Source organism: Hypomesus nipponensis, chromosome 2 (genome assembly GCF_054491055.1).
Source record: "Hypomesus nipponensis isolate SF chromosome 2, ASM5449105v1, whole genome shotgun sequence".
NCBI classification, from domain to species: Eukaryota; Metazoa; Chordata; class Actinopteri; order Osmeriformes; family Osmeridae; genus Hypomesus; species Hypomesus nipponensis.
This window is the reverse complement of record NC_140362.1, coordinates 20963432-20980000: the sequence shown is the minus strand read 5'-3', so window position 1 is coordinate 20980000 and position 16569 is coordinate 20963432. Positions and strand designations below refer to the sequence as shown.

The window sequence follows — 16569 nt, the reverse complement described above, 5'->3', positions numbered from 1 at the left end:
TTCCGTTCGTGTCCTTGTCTAACCGGCCTGGGCTGCTGTGGTTGGCAGGTGGCGGGGCTGGTGAAGGAGAGGGCAGAGGGGCCGTTCGCCCTGGCTGGGGCTCAGATGGGGGACAGTGGAGGTCCGGCAGGTGGGTGGTCCTCTACAGCTGTCCTCTAAACACTGAGCTTAACAAGGACAACCATCCTTTATCCATCTCACATTGTGGTACTCGCAAACGCACGCGTGCAGGGAACCTTAGAGAGCACACGCGTGCGCAGGGAGCATCCCGTCTGTCCCTCCTCGCAGGGGGGGCAGGAGCAGAGGGAGGCCCCCTAGCGGGGAGTTCTGTGCGTTTTCTTTTTTTTTTTTATCCTTCTTTGCGGAAGAAACTCATGTGAGCGCAGGGAGAGCATGCAAACTTAGTGGTTGAGTGTTTAGCTCCCCTCTATGGATGTGATTCATTCAGAGATTGCGGTGATTTGTGTTGACGTGTGCCACCGTTGCCCTCTATTGGTCCAGTGATGAAGTGCGAGTACTGCGAGAGCTTCGCTCCGGCCAGCCAGTTTCGAGGCTCCAAGAGATTCTGCTCCAAGACTTGTGCTAAGAGGTGAGTGAGACCACACGCTCTCACAGCACGGACACCCAAACCTCACTGACCAGGACTGACAGAGCTTAGCCAAACCACCAGAATCCCTTTCAAATCCACAACAAAATATGTTCTCCCATGGAATGTACTTTCAGCATGCTAATTGTAGCCTTACCAGTACACAAACTTCTATCCTTAATCATACTGCATATAGATTTTCCTTTACTGAGTTTTTTTAAACTTAAATATTGTATCATTTCTGTGTGGGACTTTCTGTGCCCCTCCCTTCCTCCCCCTCCCTCCCCCTCCCTCCGCCTCTCTCCCTTCTTCCAGGTACAACGTGAGCTGCAGTCATCACTTCCGCACCAGCAGGGGGCGTGCTAGCGCCGGACCTCCGGGGCCTCCGGCGCCGTCTGAGCCCGTGGTCAGACGCAGGGGTCCTCGCAGGAGCAGCTCAGAGATCGCCTGCGCCAAAATAGCCGGCCGGCACCTGCCAGTCAAGGTTCGAAACGAACGTTCACGACCAACAACGTCCGCTCGTATCCCGTTCTTCCACGGCGGCTCATTCTCTCTCATTTCCCCCCCCCCCCCTCTCTCTCTTTCTTTGTTTTTCTCTCTCCCCCCCCCTCTCTCTCTCTCTCTCTCTCTCTCTCTCTCTCTCTCTCTCTCTCTCTCTCTCTCTCTCTCTCCCCCTTCTCTCATTGGCTGCAGTGTCGATCGGAGTCCAGTCGCTCGGAGGACGCGTCGAGCTGCGACGGCGAGGAGGAAGAGGAAGACGACTCCCCCTCCCTCTCCCCCAGCTCCTCCCTCTCCTGCCCAAGGCCCGTCCACTGCGGCCCTCAGTCAGAGAGCTCGGCTCCTCCTGGAAGCCTCCCATTGGACGGGGAAAACTTCCATCCCGGGAGCCCCGCCCACTGGAACGTGGAGGAGGTCTGCAGGTTCATCTCGTCTCTGCAAGGTGGGTCTCGCGGAGTGGCTCACCTCTCATCGGGGTCACTGTTGAAAGCGATGCGGATGGTGGAGATGTTGTACGCACGCACACACACATACACACACACAGTAACATGCTCTGGTCATCCTTCTCCAGGCTGCGAGGAGCTGGCCGCCCAGTTCCTGTCCCAGGAGATCGATGGCCAGGCCCTGCTGCTTCTCCGAGAGGAGCATCTGATCTCCACTATGAACATTAAACTGGGACCAGCCCTCAAGATATGTGCCTCCATCCACAACCTTCGAGACTGAAGACCGCAGGTGGAGGAGGAAGGAGAAGAAGAAGAAGAGGAGAGGAGGTTGAGGGAAATGATGTCGTGAATGAGCTCCGAAGCGGGGAGTTCAACCGAGGAGTTTTAGAAGACAGAGAATGAGGGACCGCTGGAACTTTCAGTAAGTTGTGTTGTTGACGTCCAGCGGGAAACGATGAAAGATTCTTTCCCCTCAGCAAAATCCACATCCTGACGACCCGCATCTGCAATATACAGGACTGAGATTGGCTGGAGGGGGGGGGGGGGGTGGGGGGGTGGTCTAAGGGGGGAGTGTGCTTGCATGATGTGCCCGTCACGCATCATGAAAAACAATCATTAAAAGAGGGGGAGGAGCTAGAGGGGGAGGGGGGAAAACAAAGTAGAATTTTCTTTGACTTTCCTAGACTATGAATGTGCAAAATGTATGTATTTTCTCCTGCTGGTGGTGATCATGGAGTGTGCAGGAGGAGAACATGGTGTGTGTGTGTCGGTAGGAGGACTACTGTGCACGCTAGTGACTGTGCACGCTAGTGACTGTGCACGCTAGTGACTGTGCACGCTAGTGACTGTACAAATGCAAAGGACCTGAGAAAAGTTGCCTTTTTACGTTTCAACGGTGCTATGGTAATCCAGTGTTATGATTGAGAGTTTCTTCACCAATGCAGTCCATCTCATTCAACACTTTTATACAAGATAGATTCATTATAGATGACTCTGCTAACCCAGACTCTCACAGATGTCATTCAATAATCTGGGTCTTTTACTATATATCTTACCAGATACAACTATCTTTTTTTTTGGTACTTATTTCTTATTTTATGGACATTTAGCAAATTTAGTAGCTTTTAAGTTACTTCACTAACTTGCAATAGGTGTTCTCATGTTAGGCCCATGAGAGGGCTGATCAGGAAGTCCTGTCTTTCTGTATGCAGCGCAAATGGTACCAATAAACCTGACCTGTTACTGGAAACAAGCACTGCGCCTCGACGCCTCATTCACCAAACACCACCCAACAGCAAAACACCGCAGTCTCTGTTTGATCATGGCACAATTCTGTCTTTGTTCACATTGTGGAGGTATATGCAAACATGATGTTTAATATTACATTTAAATTAACCTTCATTTCCTTCATATCAAACCCCATTTCAGAGTATCTGGAATTAGAGAACCTCTACACTGTTTTATATTTTTATATATATATATATATATATATATATATATATTCCATCTTATATTAATACATTGGCTACAGTTTGTAACCCACATGTGGAATCCTGTATATGTACATTGGCCAGAACCACAGTGGGTTTCTCAAGTCGACTGAGCTTACTTCAGTCTTGTCAGCTTAATGCAGAACCACAAGACCAAGAAAAAACAAAACAAATTTGACACATCTGTAACAGCTATAAATACCCGAAACAAAGAAACAATTAGGATAATGTGTTTCATTGGCTGGCACAGCCGCCACTCAGAAAACAGTGTAGTTGTTGGAGTCCCCATATCCCGCCTCCTGCAGGTACTGCTCAATGTTGATTGGCTCAGACACCTTGATGGCTTTATCGTTGGCGCTCTTCTCTCCTGATTGGAGCTTCCGGGTGACCTCATCCAGAGAGGCTCGATCCTGCTCTTTCCATTGGCAGCAAGCCTTGATGGTGGCGTAGCTGGAAGAAGAGAGAGGGAAACAACGGGTTTGGAGAGAATATGTTTACAATCTTACATGGGGGGGGGTTGGGGGGCATATGATGACGTCTACATAAGACACGCTGCCTATGCGCCTCAGAACAGTCTTGAGGTTCTGTGTGATGTGTGAATGCTACATGAACACCCACAGTGTGTTGGAGCAGCTGGCTGGCTTCCTCAGCATTTTTCCTCTTTGGTGGAACTGCAGAAGCTCGTTGACTGAGACGTCTGAGAAAGGAGCTTCGCCTGGGGGGAGACAGAGAGGGAGAGAGAGAGAGGGAGAGAGAGAGAGGTTGGAGAGAGAGAGAGAGAGAGAGAGGGAGAGAGAGAGAGAGAGAGGGAGAGAGAGAGAGAGAGAGGGAGGGAGGGAGAGAGAGAGGGAGAGAGAGAGACGGAGAGAGAGAGACGGAGAGAGAGAGAGGGAGAGAGAGAGAGAGGGAAAGAGAGAGACGGAGAGAGAGAGACGGAGAGAGAGAGAGGGAGAGAGAGAGAGAGGGAGAGAGAGAGAGGGAGAGAGAGAGAGGTTGGAGAGAGAGGGAGAGAGAGAGAGGGTGGAGAGAGGGAGAGAGGGTGGAGAGAGAGAGGGAGAGAGAGAGGGTGGAGAGAGAGAGAGAGAGGGAGAGAGAGAGAGGAGAGAGAGAGAGGGAGGGAGAGAGAGAGAGGGAGAGAGAGAGAGAGGTTAAAGAGAGAGGGAGAGAGAGAGGGTGGAGAGAGGGAGAGAGGGTGGAGAGAGAGAGGGAGAGAGAGAGAGAGAGAGAGAGAGAGAGGGTGGAGAGAGAGAGGGTGGAGAGAGGGAGAGGGTGGAGAGAGAAAGAGGGTGGAGAGAGAGAGGGGAAACGGAGAGAGAGACAGAGGGAGGGAGGGAGAGAGAGAGGTTGGAGAGACGAGAGAGAGAGGGGGGAGAACGAGACACAAGTCAAGACTAAAGGTCAAACACAAGATTAGGAAGCATAACTGAAACATACAGCCTTCTTGACTGTTGCAGAGCACCTTACCCAGAGTAGCCATCTCGTACATCAGGATGCCAAAAGACCAGCTGAATGGGAAAAAACATAGGTGAATCAGCTGAACTGAAGGTTAGGGGGGAGGGGGACCTTGTAAGATTTGCATCTCTATGAAGACATTTGTATGACACTGTTTTTAGGTTAACAAAGTTTTGGTGAAACTCTTGCAACTCACACGTCACTTTTTTGACTGGCAGGTTTCTTGACCAATAGCTCTGGTGCCTGCCATTTCTTCATGCCGGGTTCCTCCCTCTGATTGGCTCCCCGGTTCTTCCTGGTATAGACCCCATTCAAACCCCACAGCTTGGCTGTCATCTCCCGGGTGACCAGTACACTACGAGCACGGACGTTGCCATGGAGAAGGTCTCGGCTGTGGAGAAACTCCTGAGAACCAATCACGACAAAGAATTTTGTATATTTAGGGAGCACAGGAAACAGGAAGTGGTATTTTCCTTGGTCTCCCACTCATGGAATCTGCACTGATGTGACTAGAACCAGGGGAGATGAAAGGTGAAGAACCTCATGTTTTAATCTGTCCAGTGCTGTCAAATCAGATCTCATGAAGGAGAGGATGCGGAGAGAGGAAGTTCTTTAAGACAACCATGTAGACTGTAGATCACAGACAGGATTATAACCTTGTTTGAACGTTTGGCGGTTTTTGAATGTCGAGTACTGTCAGTACTAACCAGAGCCGAGGTCACCTGCGTCGCCATGGTGAAGATGCGTTTCTCTGTCATCTGACTAGAAGGTTCTCCACCTGCATTCTCCTGACAGAAACACAAACACAAACACACACACAGGACTTGAAACCGTGTCTCACCGCGGTGTTAACACTGAAGTTGTACCGCCTTCATTCATCTTGAGTGCTGTAGTTCTCCCACATCCTTCTTACCTGCCTACACCTCCACAGGAAGCTGAGCAGGTCTCTGTTCTCAAGCTCCTCGACGACAGTAACCAAGGGGGCACGCAGCGAGACCACGCCCAGAAGCTCCGGTAGGAAGGGGTGTGGCCCCAGCTGGGAAAGGAAGGAAGCAAAACCGAGGAAGTTCTGTCTTTCAGAGGCACTCGCAGAATCTGAAGAAGAGGAGCAAGAAGAGAGGGAGAGGAGGTCAATTTGAGACTCTTTGAAAACCTTCTGACAATAAAACTATGGCTCAAAGACGTAATCCTATCCTTTCATGAGGGGCAGTTTAAATGCAACTGTCTTGTGTCAAACATTGTACTTGTGAAACAGCATCCGATATACCAACAGCAGTCACACCCCCCTGAAACCTGCTAACGACTGTCATCATCCCTAGGCTCGATCGTTAAGCTTTCAGAGTATCCTCCTGAAGGGTTCAACTGGGAGTTCTTCCCCGTCTCCCTTGAGGGTTTAGGTAGGTTGAGTGTCAGTTCTATGTGCATATACGTGAAGCCCTCTGTGATATCGCTTGTAAAAACGGCTGTACAAATCTGATTTGGTCTGATCGGTTTGGACCCATCCCCCTCCACTGACCGTTGAGCACGCGCAGGACCACGCTCCTGTGCTCCATGCGAGCCCTGCAGAGGGTCACCACAGAATCGGTGCGCAGGGAAAAGGCAGCAGGCAAGGTGGTCACCAGGTTGAAGGACTCGGGCAGCCTCTGTCGAGGCAGCTCTCGGGGCTGTGTGGTTCGGGGGAAGCTGGTGGTGGTGGTGGTCTGGGGTGGGGGGCTGGAGGGGAGGGTTGGATCCCCCAGAGGGACGGCGAGGGTTCTGGAAGAGTGGGTGTTCGGGGTGGAGCGTAGGGGGAAGGTGGAGTAGGAATTGGGGATGTCCAGTGCTATACTCTCATGCTCCAGAGGGTTGATGCCAGCGGGAGCTGGAGAAACAAAACAGAGTCCACAAGGTAGGGAGGGGGGGGCGTTGTTACTATGGTAAGTTGTACTAACTTCTGTCACCATGGTAGCGTGGTACTTTGCAAATACGAATACAGAAAAGTGTTGTCTGCCTCAGTTGGAACACACAAGCCCCTCCCCCTTTGATATCAAACGTTAAAATAGGCATTGGCAAACACAACATCCATGACACCCTCCACACTCACGCACCCCGTCCGTCCCCTCATACCGTCGATGCCGTGGAGGACCCGCTTGTTGCGCTGGGAGTGAGCGCTGCTCCTCGAGCCCCGTGGCCTGATGCGATTCACCTTCTCTGGGCAGTAACGCAGCAGCATGATGAAGATCAGAGTGACCAGGAAGCCGGCCAGCAAAATGACCGGCACGACGATCACTTCCTGCTCGTACACACGGACCTCTGTGGGGAGAAGGAACACACGCGCACACACGTCAAGAAGCTGTCAACCACTCACGCTGCTTAGGGGTCTGGTGTCGATAAAGATTGCTTGACTAGTAGGTGTGTTTTGTGTGCGCATGCACATGCATTTTTTTTTTTTTTTTTTTGCATACCACAGATTGTGTTTCCAGGCTGGCAGATGTTGTCTGCGTTCGACAGTGATGACGACATCCTAACAAAACAAAAAAAGCAGAGCATTACAGGTTAAGAAGACACAAGAACACTGAGAGCCGGAACCAACTATTGACCAGGAACCACATCCTGCATATCGTCCTCTCCCGCCCTCCCTCATCATGTCATTGTTTTGATTTCTGCTCCAGTAAACCAACGTCGGCTCACAGAATAAGACACCGTAGCACCAGGGGACGGGGCACTCACGTAACACTGCCCTAAGGTGTCTACCACAAGGTCCCAATGAGTTCCTTAGTTTACCAGTACGAGAACATGAACGACAAACATCAACAAATGAAGCAAGCTGTTACCATGGGGGCTGTTTTGGTTTGTTTATGGTGTACTGTCACTACTTTCAGCCGCCTTGTAGATGACCATTCCAGCTCATGTGAATGATAACATGAGATGTACTGAGCAGTATTAGGTTGTGTGTCTGGGGAGACAGATACTGTAGGCATAACTGAGAACAAGGTCAGCATCCTCAAACTTTCAAAGATCTCCCTCTTCCTGAGCCATGCCTTGTCTTTTTAAGGGTTACAACAACAAAAAACTACTTTCTCACACCGCAAGCCTTGTGACAGGTTATTCCAGCAATTGATGAAACGTGATATGAAGCGAGACTTGTTCCACAACAAGGGCACACCCTACTGTAAGTCTGAGCTTCACACTGTATCATTTGTATAATTGAGTTCCTTTATTTGCGTGACACAGCTTCTAAGGCTGCCTTCTGCTGTTCCCAACCTCACAAAATCAAAAGCTCATGACTTAATCCTGTGTAGGCCTGAAACAGTAGGTACGTGCACACGGCCCTCAGCGTGAGCCCGTACATGGAAAACCCTTTGAATAAAACCATCTGCTTCCGTCACAGCTGTGATCTCTCAACCCGTCAATCCACATTTCTTTAGCGGGAGAGACTTTGTCACTCCTTCAGAGGCAAACACACTCACAGGCACAAACACTGCCTCTTAGCCCTCTCTGCCTCTTACCCTCTCATAAACACACACACAGACACGTATGTATACTGTATATTTACATGATTCGCTTCCATGAGCAGAAATATGACATATTATTAGATAAGATAATCCTTCCAACAGTGCACAGTAAACTCACCTCTCAGTTTTTGCCTAAAGCTTGCGGTGCTGAACCTTGAATCCAGTCAAATCCTCAGCCAGCCCCCTTGTTTCCTATGTCCTGTGAAACCTTTGGTACATCTGGTAAACACCTGGTAAACACCTAGTAAACACCTGGTACATCTCTCCAGCTGAACCTGCCTGTGTCAGATGAAGCAGTGTCACTCCTTCACCTTCCCTCCCCCAGGTGGTTGTCCAGGCTTGGGAAATGTCGGTGTTGTGCTGCTCTGTTTGTGTAGGTTATAACTCCACCCTCTTCATCTGCGTCCTCCCCCCCCCCCCCCCAACACCTCCAACCCTCCATGGTTTCCCATCATGTTTTACCACACCCCTGTTTCAAGGGAACTTTAGTGAGGGGTCATGTGTCGTGACAAATTTGGACCGGTGGTCTACAATCTGTCTTTAATTATCTCTCAGACTCATTCTGTTTGTGGGCTGGCATTCTCCCCCTTTGTCTCATGTGGCTAAACAGGTCCTTCCACTTCATCCTTGTCATTTCTCTCCCCTTTGTTGGACCAATCAGATTTGTTCTTTTGTTACTACGTGGCCACAAAGTCCCCACAGCTTTCCTCATCCTATCAAAATATCAAACTCCCGCATTTGTGTTTCTGTGCAAACTGACGGTAAGTCTGGATAAACAGTGCTTATGCACATTATTATTTATAAAGATAAGAGTCTGTCAAACCGAGAAAGATTTACAGCATTTATTCACGTCGATCAATTTGAGACATATACTGTGCGAGTGTGTTTCAGATGCAAACCCCTAATAACTTTTTGGGGAATTGTTGTTGACATGATTGTCAGAAATATTGATCTATCAGGCATTGCACAGTCGGTGAACAAGTTTAAGAAAGCTTTATTGCTTGTGGCCGGCCAACACAATGATCCAGCCTACATCTCAAGTGTGTGGACGTCTGTTGGAGAAGATGTCATGTGACCTCACAGTTTGGCAGTAGCTTTAGAAGGCTCTGGCCCCTCCCACTTCTCTCCTGGAACACAGAGATTGAAATGATTCAACCGAGCGGGATTGCAATAGGCTGATGTGTGCATTACAGGAAAGGAAGATTTACAAACTATTCTAAAATGTTAATGAACTATTAAGATTATTTGGTGTAAATAGCACAGGTCTTGTGTGACAACATTTTTACTAGTTGGTCAGATCAACGCATTTCACAGTGGTATGACATAAAATACTGATACTATTACTTGTGATTTGATCCATTTTACAATTTATATTTGTTCATGTATAGACAGTATTTGATGTCAGGCAGCAGGGCGTCTGCAGAGGTTATTAGTATGGCAGCGAAAAGAAGATCCTCTCACCAATGCAATGGGCCATGAGCTCAAATCTGTCTGAACCGAAAAATGCCTCTGCCTTTCCATTTACATGACACACGACCATGGGAAAACCAAAAGCCTGGGAGAGAGAGAGGGAGAGAGGGAGAGAGAAGGAGGGAGGGGGAGAGAGAAGGAGGGAGGGGGAGAGAGAGAGGGATGGCTTAATATAAAATATATGAGCTTTATTTGGCAAAACCAGTAAAGGGCAAAGTGAATGGGGTCACTGACCCCGTATTCCAGTGCATCCTCTGTGGAGCTCTTCAGTTTGTCTTTGATTTGCTGAGATTGAGATAGTTTCAGCAGCTCTTCAATCTCACTGGCTGAAATTCCTGCCTTCATGGCTGCCTGAACGGAACGTTACACGGTCTAAACACATCTCTGACACAACAAAGGGCCAGCCTACACAGTTAAATCCAAGGCCGTAATCATAATACATATTGGGGGGACACACTCCCAAAATATTTATATAAAAATATGAATGTGCTACGCTACCACAGGCAACCACGCACGATGTCCGAAATTATCATAAAAAATGTAATTCGTCCCGTCCCCCCCCCCAATGTTGATTCCATGGCTACGGCCTTGGTTCAACCTATTACTGCCAAATGTTGTATTTTTATAAGTAATGCTTGAAATGAAGTGAACATTGACTCTGGAATCAAGCATTTCCTTGTACCTCAGACAAAGATGCAGGCAGAGTAATGTCTTTATCCTCACACCAGATTCTCCTCCACAGTTCGCGGGACACCTTTTCCACCTGCTTGTCTCCTCCACACACCTCCCTTGCCTGCACAGCCGTCACAAACCGCATGGCTCGCAACGAACCTGGGATGTTTGCAGGGGACGTAACGAAATTATTCTGATCGCGTATGCCATCGATACAGGATGCTCCGTTTAAGACAACTTGTGCGGTATAAATATACCTTTTTGGAACATGACCTCAAAGGGGTCAGCAGGGAAGCCTATGGGGACATCAAAATACTTGGAAAGACGTTGAAGATCACTGGTCATGTATTTAAACTTGTTGGGTACCATACCCGGAGGCTTATTGCCTAGATAGAATATAAAAGAAAACAAATGAACACGTTCACAAATTTGTATATTTTCTCTGCATGATCTTTGCATGGTTATAATTTTCATCTACCTGACTCTTGCATGACACCTCCCAAAAACGCAGGACGTAATTTGAGCTCGATGTTCCAAACATTTCGATAGCGACACATGACCTATAAACATGTAAAAAAAAAAAAAAGAATCCGCTATATGCTCATAAAAGTATTCCTCAAGTTACTTAATTTAGTTTTCACTATTGCTACGAACCTCGAATCCTAGCCAGGAATATGGAGACACCACATCATAGAAGAGCTCGATGACTTTCTTGGAACTGGACATCTTGAGGTGATAGGAGTACGGCTGTCCTTGTCAGCAACTAAATGTTATACTGTATTAAGATGACATCTGCTACATCAACCATAACCAAAAGATGTGTGATTTACCTTTGATCCTTCGAGCAGTCAAAAAAAACTATGGCAAAGTTCAACTATGACTTACCATGAACGCAGCTACAAATGCATGGTCAGAAACACAACTAACCACACAAACTAAACTTCTATGACATTTTAAATTAAAAGACAAGTGTTGGATACTTTACTTTCCCCCTTTACTCTCCACAAAAAGTATCGTTTTTGCTTCTTACTTTCGTAAACGATCGTCTCTGTGTTTGATTGTGAAGGCGCCTGTCACAGTCTAGCAGACACTGCCACCCAGTGGTATGGGGTGGTTGACGATATTATTAAATTGTAACAAGTCACATTTTATAGTTTATCACACAAATAGGAAGGCCATTATTTCTCGTAATAATAACAATAATTTATTTTTGATAAAACGTACATTCATCCCCGTTTAATAGCATTGGAGGTTTTATGACCCATTATAACTGTCATCACAAAACTCGCTCATTATTATCTACATAAACTCTTGTTTTACTATACACTGATTCTATTTACACACAAGTTTTTACATTTATAACATCCACCCGGGATTATTTAGTGACATCATCATGTTGTTCTGATGTCATATCTGTTTAGGTGTCCTCCTGAGGACTAGTTTGACCTTTGACCTCAGAGCTCAAGCCGTCGATGAGAGGAAATGTGTATCCTGGAGTCTTGTACTCGCTGAAATACAAAAATATGAAGGTTATTTCTTAATGACAGGGAGAAAAGATTCCTGTTTAGTTAGTTTTTTACTTGCTGCCTCTCCATCTGTGTGTCTGTCTGTCCCTTTGTCTGTCTGTCTGTCTGTCTGTCTGTCTGTCTGTCCATTTGTCTGTCTGTCTGTCTGTCTGTCTGTCCATTTGTCTGTATGTCTGCCTGCCTGTCTGTCTGTCTGTCTGTCTGAAAATGCGACATTCAGGAGCTTGTGTGACTTACCTGTCTCCATCTTTCTCTGAAACATAGGCGTTCTGTCCAAAAAAGATTAAAGTCAAATATCTGCTCACTTTTTATACAAATAAAACACAAAGATATCACAGAAAGACAGTCTGTCGGTTACGTAGAGGAGGGTTACAACACCTTGGGTTTCTGTGTCACCACTCCTCCAATTTTTTTAGGTACCCCAAGGGTATCGAATGAATGACTGCGAACCCTTATGGCTCTCTACAAATTAACAACAAGAATATACAGTAAATAATGACCTCAGATAACATAAATATCATCATATAACAGGAGGGACAAATTGTGAGTATGTGTTAGAATGCACATCTATTGTGATGACACAATCAGGGTTCTAGAAGTCATGGCAAACGGGTCATAACAAACATGCTTCTTGCCACAGTGGCTGATATTCAGTTGTGTAAAATTGATGATTAAAAGGGCCAACCAGAGTTCTCTCAGCTTCAAAAAAAATTCAAACGTTCACCTTGAAGTTCTCTATGAATCCCCCGCTCCCCTCAGACACGCCCCTCAACCCCTCAGAGGCCGGGAGGCAGGATAGCGGCGGAACTCCCATCATGCACTGGGAGCGTGTGGAGAGTTCTGCCTGCAGCCCCTCCAGAAGAGAGGAACGAGTACGCAGCTGGACGGGAGCGGAAGAAGGGAGGAAAAGGGGAAAGAAAAAAGAAGAGGGGGGAAAAAAAAGAAGAGGGGAAAGATAATTGGACATTCGAGGATCGCGTGTAGGATGCAGTGTGGTTGTCGTGTCGCTGTTGTGCGCACCTCGAGTCGGCTGAACTGTTCGGCCTTGTAGCAGGAGATCTCTGCGTTGATCAGCTTTGTTAGAAGGAACTCTCGTAAGATCGACCGCTGCAGGACATATAAACATAGGCTTGGTTGGACATGGTTCGAATGTTCTTCTTCATACTTTCCTTTTTATCTGCACTGAACATCTGAGCCTTTAGGCCTCCACATTTGGGTGTAGAACTTTGACCTCTGCAGACAATGCCTGTGATGTGATATAGATATGATATAGATATGTTATGTCGTTTTTCTCACATCTTTGAAAATTGGAGGATCTGGGAGGGCGGGGCCAAAGGGTGGCACATCCTCTCTGGCAGTTACTGACACCTGGAAACCAGGAGTAAGAACACATGTTTTCCTGGTCTGAATAAAAGACATTCAGCAGAGCCAGAGCAAGGAGGGAGGGCGGGCGGTCAAGATTGGGGCTTGTGCTCTTTCTATTTTACTCACCTGGAACCCTCCTCCCTTTCCTGCCTCGTCCCCCTCGCCCTTCCAGACCCTCCGGACCACCAGGAAGCAGTGCAGGAAGTGGGAGCTGATGACATCAGACAGAAAGGGGGTCTGGCCCTCCTGGTAGACCAGAGCAACAATGTCGTTGCCTATATGCCTCTTCCTCTGCAGCTGTGTAGTGGGGTTAGATATGTTCACTACCTCAAAACAATACTTGAGATGGAGGTGATGATGACCTTAGTTTAAAGGGGTCCCATTCACGCTGACCTGCTGGGGATCCCCATCTGTGTAGGGCAGCTTGGTTGCAACGTGAAACATGACTTCTCTACCGTGGAAGGACGTGAACACGGTATGACTTCCTGTCTGATCGTGAGAAACATCCAGACCTCCTCGGAATCTGGCGAGAGGTGAGAAGATCGTCAGTCGACCACATCTGGTCTGACACCATGTATGGGTCATCGCCTCGTAAAAGAGAACTCAAGATTTACCCGGTGAATCCCTTGAGTTTTACTGTCTCTCCCAAGACTGAGATGAAGTCTTGAAACTCTTCACTTTCCTCATTGTTACTGAGTATATCCTGCTCAGTGAGCTGGAATGTAGAGAGAGAGAGAGAGAGAGAGAGAGAGAGAGAGAGAGAGAGAGAGAGAGAGAGAGAGAGAGAGAGAGAGAGAGCGCAAGAGAGAGAGAGAGAGAGAGAGAGAGAGAGAGAGAGAGAGAGAGAGCGCAAGAGAGAGAGATATAGAAGTGAGAGAGAAAGAGAGAGAGAGTCTGGTATGTAATATGTATCCTGGAAGAGGTGTAAATGGCACTTATTTTACTTCCCACCCACATTCCCCTGCGTAGTAGCTGCTTACCTGCCCCTCCTTCTGATACAAGATGCCAAATTTGAAATTGGGAGACACCCGGTGTTCATCAAATGCTGTAATGAGCTCTGGAGCCTGGCCGACAGAGATAAAGAGGGATGAAAGAGGAAAAGAGAGAGACGGTAAGAGAGAAAGACGATCCGTAAAAGAAAAACAATATTCCGAGCGACATAAGAAGAATCTAAAAGAATCAGAGAAGCAGCACCTTGAGATAGCTCACCACCTCAAATCTGGGAACGGCCACGTTCTCACACAGCATCTGTAAAATATGAAAGTAAAATACAGTGAACGTATCAACCGGTTGTTTATAGTTTATAGTGCTTGAAGTCTAGAGTATGAAGCATACCCTGGCCAGCTCCACAGCCGAGGGGATGTTTGAGAAGAGACAGACAGAAAAAACTCCATGCAAAGAGCATTCCTTCATTCTGTGTTGGACATTCAGAGCATAAATCAGTGGTTACGATGTGTTACATAGAGCTTGTGCCGTATTAAGGGAATGTAATGGAGTCAAAGTCGACCTCAGTATGACTCTTAGTCGTTTGTCCTCTTCCTCCAAACACACAGAGAGAACCAGGGGCCCTAAGGAGGGATCCAGTGCCGTGAACGAGAGATGATACTGACGGAGGAAGAATACGTTAAAAAAAAAACAGACAGAGAAGACTTTCACATGGGAATTGCCCATCGGCTAAGCAGATTCACTGGTTGTCAGTCGAAATGTAAGAAATGAATTCAAGTGATGAAGACGAGACGTGCGGTGCAAACACTGAACTGACTCTTGATCGAAAGAGATCGTTGTATATTTTTGCCTCGCTGTCTCTTTCCATGATGTCATAGGAGTCTGTGTCCAGTCCGTGATGTGACCATGTGGGGCTCATGTCAGCAAATTTTTCCAGGGGAGGATCAATCCAATAACCCCCCATTTTTGGAGGCAGGGTTAGAGGCAGGTCGCCACTAATCTTTAAAAGATGAGACTTAGACAGAGGTGAGAAGATGTAAAGGTTAATTTAGTTTAGTAGAGATATATTCCTTCACATTTATGTTTGTATTGTTGTATTTTTTTATGACATTAGTAATTTAGTACCTTCCTACACAGTATATTCTTACACGTCTGAGTATATTGTTAAATGAAAGCCATGTTTAACATTGAAACAAAGTTAAACGATGACACCAACCTTTTTTTTCTTTGTCATGCTGGTATTATTACCATTAGAATGGACGAAAGGGTTTTGGACAACAGACACTCTCACTGTATGAAACAGTTTTGCTAACAACAAACCTACCTTCAAAGGCAAGGGGAACTCACAGCGTTGTTCGTCCAGCCTGCTACCCTGAAGGACAAGATGGACATGAATGAACACGGATGCGTCCTCACCTTACGTTCCCAAACTATTGAGGGGGGCAGTGTCCTGTACCAACCTGTAGCTTTTCAATGATCTCAAACAGTTCTGTCACCTGCAACGATGAACACAGAGCCAAGAAGACAGACAGGGAGGCGACCAGAGTGAGACAAATGAAGAGGGAAACCAGCATTCGGACGAAAAGAGGAACAGGACACTCACTGACGCATGGATGTTCCCGCATTGTGAAGACAGAAATACATATATGGTATCACTGTCTTCGTATGGTTTGATTCAACAATCTATGTCATTAGCACAGTTCGTAGAAAGGTCAAAGCATGTCATGATTACATGATGTTGTGTCCTTGGGCAAGGCACTTCACCCTACGTGCCTCAGGGAGAACGTCCGTGTACTTACTGTAAGTCGCTCTGGATAAGAGCATCTGCTAAATGACTAAATGTAATATGATTGCTTGCATGTTAGGCTGCGATGGTGTGTGTTTTTACCCTTTGGTTGCTGTTAGCTGGAAGGAAAGGCTTGATCTCACTGCAAGGAGAATCCAGAGCATCCAGAATGCTGGGTTGTAAAGTTTCTTGTCTGCTGCAGAAGGTGCATTGACAGACGAAAGCAATGCAATTCATTATGTCTACCCATTAAAAACCATTCGTTATAACAGCGTCCCCAATATGCCATGAAGGGAGAATTGGTTTGATATGAAAACACACCAGCACAGAGGAAGATAAACACAGGTGATTGAAGAATTACTGACCGTGTGTCATCCCCGCGTATGAATCTGTCCTCACTGTCAACAGGGGATTGGGAACTGTTCACAGCAGACAATACATGGTGTGACAGAGAAACAGATTACACATGATGAATACTACTTTGAATGTTTAAGACCTGAATCCGCCCGTTTAACTTTCACATAAAAAAAAAAAACGAGACAACCAGTTGACAATATGGCAGTTTTTTTTACTCACTCTCCATATGCCCCAAAAGTCGAACTTCTCTTCCGGTGGAAGAACTTCTCGTTTCTCCTCTCTCCTTCCATCGCTCTGTGTGTATATTTGCGAGTGCCAGTTTGCTACGGCGTCAATTAGGGTTTGCTGAGGGATGAATTAATTCACTCTTTCACTCTGTCTCCCTCTCCCTCTCTCCTTCTCCTCCTCTCAGCCCCCTGCCTCTTCCTCATTTAATCTCTCTCTCTGCTTCCTTCTATCCTGCTGTCAGCTAAACAGGCAGTATT

At 47.0% G+C, this 16569-nt stretch overlaps 4 protein-coding genes across 8 annotated transcripts in view; 1 reads left to right on the top strand and 3 right to left on the bottom strand.

Annotated features, from left to right (window-relative positions):
• phc1 (polyhomeotic homolog 1) overlaps window positions 1–2066 on the top strand; it is a 7823-nt gene extending 5757 nt beyond the window's left edge. For both annotated transcript variants that reach the window (XM_084668803.1, XM_084668802.1), the window contains exons 11-15: window positions 49–130; window positions 502–589; window positions 902–1070; window positions 1280–1526; window positions 1656–2066. In XM_084668803.1, the coding sequence (XP_084524929.1) occupies window positions 49–130; window positions 502–589; window positions 902–1070; window positions 1280–1526; window positions 1656–1807 (738 nt within the window). In that variant the 3' untranslated portion in view covers window positions 1808–2066. The remainder of the gene's footprint in view (window positions 1–48; window positions 131–501; window positions 590–901; window positions 1071–1279; window positions 1527–1655) is intronic.
• A 467-nt stretch (window positions 2067–2533) lies between these two features.
• On the bottom strand, window positions 2534–8276 carry styk1b (serine/threonine/tyrosine kinase 1b). The gene is made up of 10 exons (XM_084668804.1): window positions 8082–8276; window positions 6914–6972; window positions 6576–6761; window positions 5986–6330; window positions 5383–5564; window positions 5177–5257; window positions 4666–4874; window positions 4482–4522; window positions 3636–3732; window positions 2534–3467 (listed from the first exon to the last, which is right to left on the bottom strand). The coding sequence occupies exons 2-10, from the start codon at window positions 6969–6971 to the stop codon at window positions 3275–3277; spliced, it is 1392 nt and encodes a 463-aa protein (XP_084524930.1). The 5' UTR covers window position 6972; window positions 8082–8276; the 3' UTR covers window positions 2534–3274.
• Window positions 8277–8941: 665 nt separating this feature from the next.
• LOC146301531 (glutathione S-transferase kappa 1-like) lies at window positions 8942–11199 on the bottom strand. Of its 4 annotated transcripts, none has more exons than XM_084671180.1 (8): window positions 11136–11199; window positions 10760–10868; window positions 10584–10665; window positions 10363–10491; window positions 10116–10264; window positions 9668–9784; window positions 9425–9518; window positions 8942–9090 (listed from the first exon to the last, which is right to left on the bottom strand). In XM_084671180.1, exons 2-8 carry the CDS (start codon window positions 10829–10831, stop codon window positions 9041–9043), a joined length of 693 nt encoding a protein of 230 aa, XP_084527306.1. In that variant the 5' UTR covers window positions 10832–10868; window positions 11136–11199; the 3' UTR covers window positions 8942–9040. The 4 variants fall into 4 exon arrangements, with proteins under 4 accessions (XP_084527306.1, XP_084527305.1, XP_084527308.1 ...); XM_084671179.1 differs by lacking the exon at window positions 11136–11199 and adding an exon at window positions 10991–11128; XM_084671182.1 differs by lacking the exon at window positions 11136–11199 and adding an exon at window positions 10936–11127.
• A 95-nt stretch (window positions 11200–11294) lies between these two features.
• Window positions 11295–16556, bottom strand: rap1gapl (RAP1 GTPase activating protein-like). Its single transcript, XM_084668801.1, has 19 exons — window positions 16304–16556; window positions 16093–16146; window positions 15830–15923; window positions 15402–15437; window positions 15266–15313; window positions 14759–14956; window positions 14504–14601; window positions 14332–14410; window positions 14191–14244; window positions 13977–14060; window positions 13611–13711; window positions 13390–13519; window positions 13123–13293; window positions 12928–12999; window positions 12652–12738; window positions 12356–12511; window positions 12010–12093; window positions 11869–11900; window positions 11295–11613 (listed from the first exon to the last, which is right to left on the bottom strand). The coding sequence occupies exons 1-19, from the start codon at window positions 16372–16374 to the stop codon at window positions 11523–11525; spliced, it is 1740 nt and encodes a 579-aa protein (XP_084524927.1). The 5' UTR covers window positions 16375–16556; the 3' UTR covers window positions 11295–11522.
• Between the last annotated feature and the right edge of the window lie 13 nt (window positions 16557–16569).

Bases quoted from the DNA above. Each gene is read 5' to 3' on its own strand.
- styk1b (XM_084668804.1), bottom strand. From the start codon at position 6,971: ATGTCGTCATCACTGTCGAACGCAGACAACATCTGCCAGCCTGGAAAC. The intron at 6,762-6,913 runs GTATGCAAAAAA...TTCTCCCCACAG, and splicing joins GCCTGGAAACACAATCTGTG to AGGTCCGTGTGTACGAGCAG. The intron at 5,258-5,382 runs GTAAGAAGGATG...TGTTTCTGTCAG, and splicing joins TCCTGTGGAGGTGTAGGCAG to GAGAATGCAGGTGGAGAACC.
- LOC146301531 (XM_084671180.1), bottom strand. From the start codon at position 10,831: ATGTCCAGTTCCAAGAAAGTCATCGAGCTCTTCTATGATGTGGTGTCT. The intron at 10,492-10,583 runs GTAGATGAAAAT...TATTCTATCTAG, and splicing joins AGGTGTCATGCAAGAGTCAG to GCAATAAGCCTCCGGGTATG. The intron at 9,091-9,424 runs GTGAGAGGATCT...TCTGTGTTCCAG, and splicing joins GCTCATGGCCCATTGCATTG to GAGAGAAGTGGGAGGGGCCA.
- rap1gapl (XM_084668801.1), bottom strand. From the start codon at position 16,374: ATGGAAGGAGAGAGGAGAAACGAGAAGTTCTTCCACCGGAAGAGAAGT. The intron at 14,411-14,503 runs GTCGACTTTGAC...TGTCCAACACAG, and splicing joins CGACTAAGAGTCATACTGAG to AATGAAGGAATGCTCTTTGC. The intron at 13,294-13,389 runs GTCAGCGTGAAT...CCCACTACACAG, and splicing joins CAGATGGGGATCCCCAGCAG to CTGCAGAGGAAGAGGCATAT.